Here is a 10,871-nt window from a genome sequence, read left to right on the forward strand (position 1 = left end):
TTTTTTTTTTGTTTTTTTTTTTTTTTTTTTTTTTCTGTGGATACAGCATTTGAGGGGCAAGTTGAGCCGGGATGCCCTATCAGCTGTGTATGCTGGTCAGGTTGAGATCAGCCAAGCTCTGAGCCATGTGAAGCAAGTCTAGGCTGTGTGTGGGGTGGACTGATTTGGTGGAAGGGAAAGGTGCCTGGGGCAGAGCCCACCTTTCACCTGCGCTTGCTCTCCTGACAGCTGCTTGTGTTGTCCTTCACAGCCAAGAGCAAGAATTGAGCTAAAAGGCAGAGCCAGCCCTGCTTTCAGTGTATGCCTCCCCAAGCTGGCCGTCAGGTCGGGCTGTGCACTTGGCAGGGCTGAAACGGTCGCATTTTGCTAAATAAAACTCTGAAGGGAAACAAAAGAGTCTGTATGTTTTCTTTCAAGTTCCAAAGGGGCTACGATGTTACCCGCTGATCGCAGAGGCCTGACTGGGCAGAGAAGGTTGGGCCTATTTTCAGACGCTGTCTACGCATCTAATAGATCTCTCTCCCTGGCCAGACCCTGTGGCACTGCTGCGTTGAAGGCAGTTCCTGGGACCTTGGATCTCATGTCACTTGTTCAAACAAGAAATCAAGAAGTAGGATCTTCAACTCACTGCCTGCATAATGAAGCAGCAAACTGGACTAGTGCAAACACCAAGGCCTTGATGTGATTTACTGCGATCCTGTAGGCACGTCTAAGTGGGCTCCGCTCCTTTTTGTGTCAGCCTTCTGAACCCGAGCTGGGTCTCAGAACAGCCATAGCTTTCAGCATGCTCTGTGCTGTCTGGATGAATGTGCTGTGGGTGAATGCAGCGGTGTCTGGGGTCTGGTCCTCCTTGGGGAAGGAGGAGCGTGAACCCTACTTGGCTGTGAGTTTGGGTATCCTGGACAGGTAAAGGAGAGGTTTTGTATCACAAACTGGGAGCAATTCTAGGGCAAAGCACACAGCGTGGTCCTTCGTTAGAACTTAATAGGTAATTTCCACTGTCAAGAGGCTGCTCTTCCCTTGTGATGCACAAAAATTGGAAGAGGATGTTTGCTGGAGCCCTTGCCTGAGCAGGGAGGGAGTGAAACCAACCAGCTCCTCACCTGCTTGAAGGCAGCCCTCCATTCCCAGTGGACGTGAGACAGCACCTCAGGGTGCAAAGTAATTTAAAAGCATGGCTTTGCTGCAGGATCACATTCTCACAAAGATCTTTCCAGTGCAGCTCCCTGTCACGGTTCCTGACCTGTGCCTGTTCCTCTGCTGCCACTCGTGCCTGCTTGCTGCCAGCTCCCTTGTAGCTACCTTGGTGCTACATATTCTCCTTGTGCTGCAAGTGGCAGAGTTGATGTCCTGCTGCTGTAAAAAGATGCCACGGCTGGAACAATCTTCCATCAGCTCAAAGCTGTAGATCCCAAAGACTGCTAGCCCAAGACGATGATTCTGGGGGGACCTCTGGGTTATTGGTAACACTGAGCTGTTGCTGAAAAGATGGTGGTTTGCATCAGGGGTTGATAAATACTGCTGCTGCGTTGCTTGGAGCACTTTGGGCTCTGCGTGTGAGGAGAGCTTTAGGTAAGTGATTAAGGCATGAGATAGAAGACCAGAGAGAAAGAGCTGGCAGAGCCTGAGTGGGGGAGGTCTGTTTTTTCTCAGGTCCTGTTGTGTTACAGGTCCTTTAATGAAACTGGGAAGGAGGGATGGAAATATTAAATGTCTTTGGCAGTGTCCCCAGGGAGAGGCTGTGAAGGAACAGGAGTAACTGGGGGGTGGGAGGAGAGGTTCTTTATTGCACTGGGACTCGGGCAAGGCCCAGAGTAGGAACGAGGATATCAGCTGAGCAGGTGAACAAGTATCACTGGTGCAGGTGACGACCTCTGTGACAGCCCTTCCTGCAACACTGCTGCTGCCAGCCCTGCTAGTCCCTTTCTGCAGCCCATGTTGGTGGGTCCTGCACTCTTGCAGCTGCTTTTAGGTTCTTCCTGGCTGAGGTCTGGAGCAGAGCTGCAGCCCCATGGCAGTGCCAGCACTGGTGGGTAGAAGGATGCACCCTCACATCTCAGGTGACGGTGGGGAATGGGGAAGCTGCAAGTGGGGCTGGCGCACCGGCTCTGATGAGCTCTGCCAGTCAATGGTGCCTCCGTTGTTTTGGGAGGACTATGCAGGTGGGTCCTGGAGCCACCCAGCAGTGAGGCTCTAGCTGGGGATGCCACCCAGGCTCTAAGGAGTTTTCATGGTTTGAAAGCAGCCCTCATCAGGGGAGCTATGGTGGAGTCTGTGACCTGCTCGCTTCAAAGTAGGGTTTGTTTGGGTAGGAGCCGTTCAAATACGAACTGGAATGGGAGGATGTGCAGAAACCTAAGCACAGGGATGGCTGGTGCAGGGTAGAGACAGCAGCTGTTTGGAGGGCGGGTTGCTAAAGCAGCAGCACTGCTGGGGTTGTCCCAGTGCGTGGGGTGCTGTCTGTGCAGCGAGGTTTGTGATGGGCCACGTTTGTGCCTTCACAGAAGGGATGTGCTACTGCTACTCCTGAGCTGGCCAGCGGCCCCTGTCACCACTTTCCCCTCCGTGCCATGCAAATGAAGGCAGCTGCATTTCGGTTCCTGCGCTCTGCACAGCCGCCTGCGTTCTGCACGTCACGTTGCGCATGGCTGGCGGTAAGGAAGCCGTTGGGTGTCCTCCTCGTCACCCTATTTCATAGGCTATGCCCATTCAGGTCTAAGCATTGATGCTGTTTGCAGAGATACCAGTCGCCAGAGCATCCTTCTAACTGCACAGAGGACCGTGCACAACAGCGCAGGAGGGGAGTGGCTTCCAAGCACATCCCAGGCAGGTAACGGGTGTGAGGAGGGGGATCTTGTTTTCCAAATGTTACTGCCTTCAGCGATGGTGGCAGACAGAGGGAATTCCCGAGGGGAACTACCCAGCTTTCACATGGCTTCTGCTCATGGAGGATGGGGAGAGGGCTGCTGGCTGTGGCGCGCTTCCTTTGCACGCTGCAGCTCCCCACAACTCATAGAAGGATCATAAACGTCTGCATAAATCAGCAGATCAGGCAGTAAAGAGATCGACCGCCCTGCCGTCTCCCTGGGCCTGCAAAGATTCCTCCAAACGGCTCTGTTAACAACAGGACTCATTTTTATTAGAAAAGGCAAAATAAATACCGCGGAGCTATGCCAGAGAGCTGCCCCCCGTATCAGCCTCTTAGCAGCCACTGCCTACTGGGTCTTACAGTCGCCATCCCCATTGTTAGCTGCCTTTATCTTCTTCAGCTCCTTCTGCAGCTGCTCTTCTGCAGCCAGGATCTCCTTCGGCTTCTGGTACTGTAGGACAGAGGCAAATGCCCTTAGCACTCCTGTTCAGCCTCTGCTCCAAGCAGACCAACTGGGGCCAGGTGCTACCAGCGCAGCTGGGGCCCTCCTGCCAAGGGAGGCCTTTCTGTTACCAGCTACTTTTGAAGCCTGTTTGGAGAGGTGGTGCCATCACGCTAGGGACATTTGCCAAGATCTGGAGTGTCTTTTACAATGCAAGTAAAACTTTCCAGTAGGATGTGGAGTCCCGGCCCCTACCAACCCCTCTGGAATATCCTGGCAAGCTGAGTCATGCAGATCCCTGGTGTGCTCACTGATTGTACGCTCACACGTGTTGTATACATATACAATATGCATTTTTTAAAAGGCAGACAGAGAAGTAAGAGTTGCAGTTGCAGTTCCTCTGTCCTCCCCTCAGAGCCCCCTCGCCCAGCTGCAGTTTAGTGGTGGATGCAGGTGCTTTTTGGCAAGGGTTTGGCCTGTAGCAAACAGAAGCTCAGAAGGACTCAAAGTGCTCCTCTTGGCCTATTTTCTCTGCACGTGCACCCCCAGCTCTGCTGCAAGGTTTCCCTCGGAGGGGATGCTTGCTGGGTAGCTGACTTCTACATTTGAGAAGATGAGCACCCGCTGCTCAAAAGCATCTGCCTGCCTCTGTCTGCTCCTTGCAACAACAGGTAAGTGCCCATTTTGCTAGTCTCTCACTTCCACCGTGTGCGTGGAAGTGTGTACTCTCCATGTGTCCTCTCTGGCACAAACCAGCAGGTGATTTTTTTTTTTTAATCTATTTTTTTTTAATCTATTTTTTTTTTAAGACTGTGAGACCTCTAAGTGCAGGAGGTCCTTGGACTCTTAACACTTACAAGACAACACACTTACAAGGGAAACTTGCTGTCACCGAGAGTGGAGGCTTGCTCAGGCCTGAGGGAGGGGATACATGGAGAACAGGGCACAACAGACACTCTTCCACCTGCAAGTCACCTTGAGCAGCAAGCAGGGCCCCTCCTGCGGCCTGGGCTGTCCTGACTAGTGTCAGCATGCCCAGTGTAATCTGAAACTCCCGCTGACTGTGTGACAGAGAAGGGGGCTCATCAGTGACCCTCAGCGGATCTCCCTGCTCTGCCTCATTGCCCCACGTGTAAGAATTTTAACTTCTTTGTGGACATAAAGAGAAGGGCAAAGTGCTGTTCTGCGTGGCTAAAACCTCACCGTGATGATAAGGGTGTTGTTGGCATGGGTGAAGCTCAGGGCAGCTGCGTCCAAGGGGAGCTGGTATCGGTCCAGGTCAGGAATAGAGAACTTTTTGTAGTACCTACAAATGAGAGAGGAGACAGAAATGAGGAAGGTGGGGTTCCTATTCCCCCTCTAGCAGTGCTGAGCTACAGGGCGCTGTTCCACAAGGTGTAGATGAGGACAACAGACTTCTCAGGGTTGGCAGGAGGACCCTGTGCCATGTTGTGTGCCTGCTGGTGCCCCCAGGCTGGCAGGAGCGCTGGAAACAAACCTCCAAAATGGAAATCAGAGCTGGCAAAAGTCCTGAAGGGCTTTGGTGTGTGAGAGCAGGCTTGCCCTTGATAGGGACAGACTACTCAGCCCTACCAAGAGGTGTCCCTTATCTTTGTCAAGAGGTGTCCCTTGTCTTTGTCCCTGCTCATGGCCTCTCATTCCCTCTAAGTACCAGCTTCCATTAGCTCTTGTCAAAACAGCTGTCAAAGCCCTTGTGCCCTGTGACTTACTTTCCTGAGTGATGCACCATTTTGTGTTGCAATCCTTCTTAAATCCACCTTCCTGGCCTCTTGCTGTGCTTCCCAGATCACTTCCTGCTTTGGTGGCACGGTGGTGCTCAGGCATACCCCTGGGCACTGAGCTCCAGGTGTAGCTGCCCACAGTCACCTGAGCCTCTGCTCAGGTGTCTCAGAAGTCTCCATGCAGCCCCCATGGTGCCTGTGGCACTCCCCTGCACTCCCAGCTCCCCCGGCTGCTCTTTGCCTGGTCTCTATCCCAGTTTCCTGATCACCTCTCACATCCAAGCAGAGGACAGAGAGGTTTTTGCCAGCTCCTTGTCCAGCCTGTGTCTCTCCACTGACAAAACCTTGGGCTTCTTTGCTCAGTATGAAGGAAAAGGGATATGTTTCAGGTAGAACTGGAGTGGTTATAAGCTGTCTAGGCAGCTAAAATTTCCTAAGACTTTGGGACCAGAACCTTGTAGACCTGTGTCTGTGTTTGCCCGAGACCTTTCCTCCTTGGCATGGCTTGCCCTGCGTCTGTTGTTTCTCTGTGGGGCTGCACCAAATACACTAGTTGGTGGTCCTACGCCCGTGTAGAGGCATGGTAGGGTTCTTAATCTCTTCCAGCACTCTTGTGGGCAATCCTCTCCAAGGAATTGGCCTGTAGCTGATACTGAGGTGCCCAGAGCAGAGTGGGAACAGGCAGTGGCTGCTGTCATGCCATGAGGGGTTCTTCTCCATTCAGCTAGCTGTGTGTGAGGCTTGGCCTCTCTAGCTACCTCTGCCCAAATTGCAGTTTATTTTCCAAGTCACGGTGAAAACAGCTACAAAGGGCAAATGGCTCTCCTGGTGCAGTGGGAGGAATGTACGCAGCTTGTTACCGCAGGGCTCAAACCCTTCTGTGTTGTCACTGCTGTCGGTATTTGGAAAAGGTGGCAGACATGGATAATAAGGGAGATGTCAAAGGTTAAACAGCAGAGATTAGATGAACACAAAGACATGTTAAGGAAGTGTTAACTTCTTACCGATTAGACAAAAAAAAAAAACAGTACACAGAAAAAACCCACTGTTTCAAAGGGCCTTGGGAGTCATCAATGAAACAGCAGCATTCTGCTGCCCCAGGACTAAGGAGAAGGGGAGAAGAATGGCTTTGGCTGGCCTCAAACTAAAATCTGTGACAAGATCAAAGGAAACCAGATCTGCCTGGCCACCCCCTCCTCCTCCTAACATTACCACTGCCTCTCGCTACAATAATTGAATCAGGTTTGGCGTTTGGGGAGGTGGCTTTCTGGGTTTGTTTTTAGAATTTAGTTTAATGGATTTATTTTACAGCAAGAGGTTTTAAGCAAATCCCACTTGAGCAGCCCTTGCCGTGGCCAGAGGGAACGGGAGTGACTGGTGGAAGTGAAGAGCTCCTGTCTGGGCTGGGGAGGTAGCTGATGGGCGGTTATCCCTGCTGAGGCAGGCAGATTCTCTGCCCTCGCCTCTCACCCCATGGCCAAGGGCAGTATTGCACTCTGAGCCTGGGTCCTGGCCTGAGATCCACAGTGTGTATGTGAAGTCACCTCTATTATTTTCCTACTGGAAACCCACTTTTTGTCAGCCTGTAGGGAAAACTGCTACTGGTATGCTGAGAATTTAGAGCTGAGCTACTCAGCAGTGACTTGGCAACCCATCCCATTGCTTGTGCCTCTGGCTGGCGGTCAGCACAGCCCTGTTGCTCAGAAGCAGCGTGGCTGACTTCCAAGGGCTGGAGAGGCTCCGAGGCTTCCTTTCTCTCCCGTAGCAATGTGCACGCTCTCTGTGGACTCCATGCCTTTGCTGTTATCTTGGAATTCATTGCTGAGTGGTGCCTTGCCCTGGCTGAGACCCAGGAGAAATGATATAAGATATCCTGGAGCCTGTACTAAGTGTTCTGGTGCTGCAGTCTGTCCCTGCTCCCTACTGACAGCAAAGTCGTTCTTGTCCCCAGTGAGACTTTCAGCTTTAATCCCAAAAGTCCTTAACTTTCATATGCAGGCCGTGAGCCGCTGTCAGGTCCTTCAACTCTCTCTGACACTAGCCTACGAGTGTGTAGGTGTCGACTGCTTGTGGGGGACCCTACTGTTTTCCTGAGAGTGGTACAAAAAAGCTTGAAGTCAAGTAGGGCATGGGTGAAGCCTCAGTGGTACGTTACAACCTTACAGCACCTACGCAGGCAAGGAAGCTCCCACATACACACTACGAGTAGGACTGGGAGTAGGTAAGCCTGTCTGTGATAGTATGTGGTTGGACTTAGGCTCACGTACTCCCTTCCATGTCCTAGCTCCATGCGTTCCCACGTGTGGCTGATGGGAATCTCATTCATCTTTGCTACACAGGTGTCCCTACTAAAGTGCTACTCTTCTCCTGCGAATCCCTCTGTGCGCATTTAGGCCAGCATCTTTCTGTATTAGAACTGTAATTACTTGCTGTTTTCATGAGGTAGACTCCCCCTTCCTCCTGTCTAGCCTCATCCTGCTTTTGAGCGTCCAGGTGTGCTCATGTGCAGAGCTCAAACATCCCCTTGCCACGGCCTCTGATATGGTAAACCCTTGCCTGAAGACGTACGGGTTCTGCGATCTGAAAGGCGTTCAGCAGCCGAAGTGGAGCAGTTCTTTGCCAACAGCACCACCTACAGCCAGCTACAAAGAGCGGCTTAAAGAGGGCAGGGGGCAGATTGGGAAACACCGGGGTTGATTTTACCCATGAATCTGATCCTTCTCTGTTCTGCAGCAATGTTGGGGAGGGAAGGCAAGCAGAGAGCAGCCTGCCCAGCTTTCCATACTGGTGTATTATCCCAGTTTGTAAATAGCTTTCACTTATCTTCCAATATCCTCCCTTGTTCTCCTAATACTCGCTCCTTGCTATCTCTTCCCAATACCACCGCTCATCCTGGCTTATCTCACTGAGGCTGTAAATGCTTTGGGGCACAGTGTGTGCCTCATTCCATGAGAGATGCCATGTACTGACACAGTATAAGATGATGCTTAAAAGCCTTTTCTTTTTTTTCCTCCCATCTTAAATTTCTTTTGGCAGAATATCGTGGTGCTTTCTTTTCAGATTCAGCCTGCCTTTTTTTCTTGCTGCCTCCAGATCATGTCATTGGCATTGTGACTACAGGACAGGTTTACGCAGGGAGATCTGTCTGCCTGGGTGCCCAGGCCTTTGCTGTACCTGTTGAATCCTGTAGATCCATGCATTCTGAGATAAAATGACTAGATCAAAGTATCGTGTCAGAGGGAGAAGATGGGATGCTCCAGCTTCAAAAGGTCTGCAAGGCTCTTTCTTACTTTATTTTTCTAAGGGAGCGACATTTGACAGGGGAAGAACAGAGCAAACAACATGCTATTGGAACCATGAGATAAGTTTGCAAAGGCCAGCACAGAGCTTGAGGGGCTCTACCGCAAACATGTCTGTGGCAGTCGGGAGTAGAAATTGGACAGCAGGAGACACGCAGCTATGAGGTGGGGCCCCTCAGCCCTTGCACGCTAGGGATGGAAGGCAAGAGAGGACAACCACCCTGTGCAATCACTAGCCTGCCCTCTGTGCCAGCCCACCCCCAGGGACTGTCAGCACCGGCAGTGCTGTCCTTACTGACTTCTTGTTGGTGGTCCGGATGACACAGCAGCGCTGCTCCTTCTCCACAGAGACACTGTAGACCTCCTTGGGGTAGGGCAGGTTACGGATCCGCCACTGGAAGCTGCTCAGGGTATCCTTCCTCATGAAGACAGGCTACAGCAAACAAGTACCTTTAGCAAGGCCCCTCCAGCTGTCTCCTCTCCTCCCTGTCCCCTTCTTCCTGTACTACCTTGAGAGGCACCACGTAGGAGTATCTCTTCCTTCACACTGGAGCATTAGGAAGTAACTCAAGAAACTGCCTGAGCATCACTTTCCTAGAGCTAGCACTGCTCTACCTTTACTCAGGGCACTGCCTGCCCTGCTTGTAGGAGGCTGAAAGTGTTCACCAAGGGAGTCTTGCAGTACAGGATTACAGGGAAACTGGGCCTCTTCCTCACAGGCAACCAAATACTGAGCTCTGCCTACCCTAGGGACCTGCTGGATTCAGTCCTGGCTCTGCCCCAATTTGCTGTGCAGGGCTGTGCTCTTCTTTCAGGGCCATAGAAAGGATGGTGAGAGACTAAAACCTCTGCCCCCTAAGCTAGTGGGACGTGAAGATGAAACAGGCAGTGCTATGTTAAGGAGCAGCCTGCAATGCACCGCCTGTGTCAGCCTTTCATTGTCATTGCCTCTACTTTCTATTCACTGACTTGTCCTGGCACTGCCCTTCCTTTCAGCCTACTTTTTTGGAAATCAGAATAGTAGTTGGCCAACACAGCAGTACAGTTTCTCTACTTAATGAAACTACAGATCTCTTGAAGACCCCAAAAGAACCTAAGCTGTGCCCTCTTTCTACCTAGCCCCGCACCTTTGGGATGATTTGTAGCAGAGTGCTGGGCAGGTTAAGGCTGTCTCTTGGGGCTGTGAGTGATCTGCAGTCTACTAACTACTGCTGTAAGCATAAGACTAGGTAGTTTTAGGTGCAGCCATGCCTGCAGACCCTTACATACATTGGAGCTGCTTTCCTTTATGAGCTCTGATTCTAATGCTCCCAGGAGCGGCGAGGTTGGCTCTCCCACTTCAATCTGCCACTTGCCGGAGCCCCCAAGGGTGTTCTTCTCTCGCCATTTTCTACCTATGGAAGGGAGAAGAAGGGTTTTCATTATTCTGCTCTGTAAGAAGAACTCTAGCAAATGACTGCCAAAGCTGCCCAGCACACTGAGATGAAATGAAGATACACATTTTAATTCCAGTCATTTCCGCTTTGTTGTGAGTGGATCTGTTAGCTGGCCTATTCCTGAAGTCAGAAATTCTGTACCGAGTCTCTTTTTTGCTACTTGGTGCTGAAGCCATGGTGGGGTTGCAACAGGTGCTGTGCCGCAGCTGATGTGGTTTTAGACAAGATCGATAACCGACACATTGCTTGTTTGCAGTTGCAGAAGCCACCAAAAAGCATATTTCACCCCAGCATGTGCTACAGACTTGGTGCCTGGCTACGCAAGATGGCAATCCCATTTAGTCCATCCAAGTCTGTTGTTACCAATGAGCTGTTTGGGAGAGATCCTGGGCTAAAGCAAGGTCTGCTACACCACAGAAGTCAGAGCACCCTGGGCCTAAACCGAACCATACTCATGTCCCTACAAAATTCAGCTACAGGCACGCTTATCTCCCAGAATATTTAGGGCCGATTTGTTCCTTATTCTGGTCCCTCCCAACACCCCAGTCCTGTGAGTGCAGACCCGCTGCCATGCGTGCCACAGTTCTGCCCGACCCACATCTGCTGGGGGCCAGCTGAAAGCACCACTTACTCACTAACTGACCGGTCTTCATGTCGTACTCTTCGGCCATCTCCTTCCCATCCTCGAACAGGTAGTGGATCTTCCGCTTCCCTAGAGGCAAGGCAGGTGGTGAGAGTAAATAGGAATACACCTATCCCTGGGTGTATGGCCCTGTCCTGCTGTCTGGGGCCCTGTCCCACTGTCTGGGGCCGTGTCCCCGTGTTGATGGCCCCGTGTCCTTTGCTGGGGCCCTGTCCCGCTGTCTGGGGCCGTGTCCCCGTGTTGATGGCCCCGTGTCCTTTGCTGGGGCCCCGCCCCGGGAGCGCTCCGTCCTCCCGCCCTCTCGCTGCAGGGTCACCCCAAAACACGTCGCGGGGGAAGGAGAGGGCTATCCCGTCTCGCCGCCGCGGTTACCGTCCTGCACCAGCGCTGTCTTGCTGGCAGCCCGCAGCCTCTCCAGCCAGCTCGGCACCGTCACTGCG

General features: G+C 52.0%; 1 protein-coding gene across 1 annotated transcript; it reads right to left on the reverse strand.

Moving 5' to 3' along the window:
• Positions 1-3,117: 3,117 nt before the first annotated feature.
• DPCD (deleted in primary ciliary dyskinesia homolog (mouse)) lies at positions 3,118-10,865 on the reverse strand. Its single transcript, XM_019471661.1, has 6 exons — positions 10,804-10,865; positions 10,420-10,500; positions 9,622-9,746; positions 8,652-8,785; positions 4,515-4,617; positions 3,118-3,320 (listed from the first exon to the last, which is right to left on the reverse strand). Exons 2-6 carry the CDS (start codon positions 10,457-10,459, stop codon positions 3,216-3,218), a joined length of 507 nt encoding a protein of 168 aa, XP_019327206.1. The 5' UTR covers positions 10,460-10,500; positions 10,804-10,865; the 3' UTR covers positions 3,118-3,215.
• Between the last annotated feature and the right edge of the window lie 6 nt (positions 10,866-10,871).

The sequence above is a fragment of the Aptenodytes forsteri genome, unplaced genomic scaffold (assembly GCF_000699145.1).
Source record: "Aptenodytes forsteri isolate BGI_AS27 unplaced genomic scaffold, ASM69914v1 Scaffold15, whole genome shotgun sequence".
NCBI lineage: Eukaryota > Metazoa > Chordata > Aves > Sphenisciformes > Spheniscidae > Aptenodytes > Aptenodytes forsteri.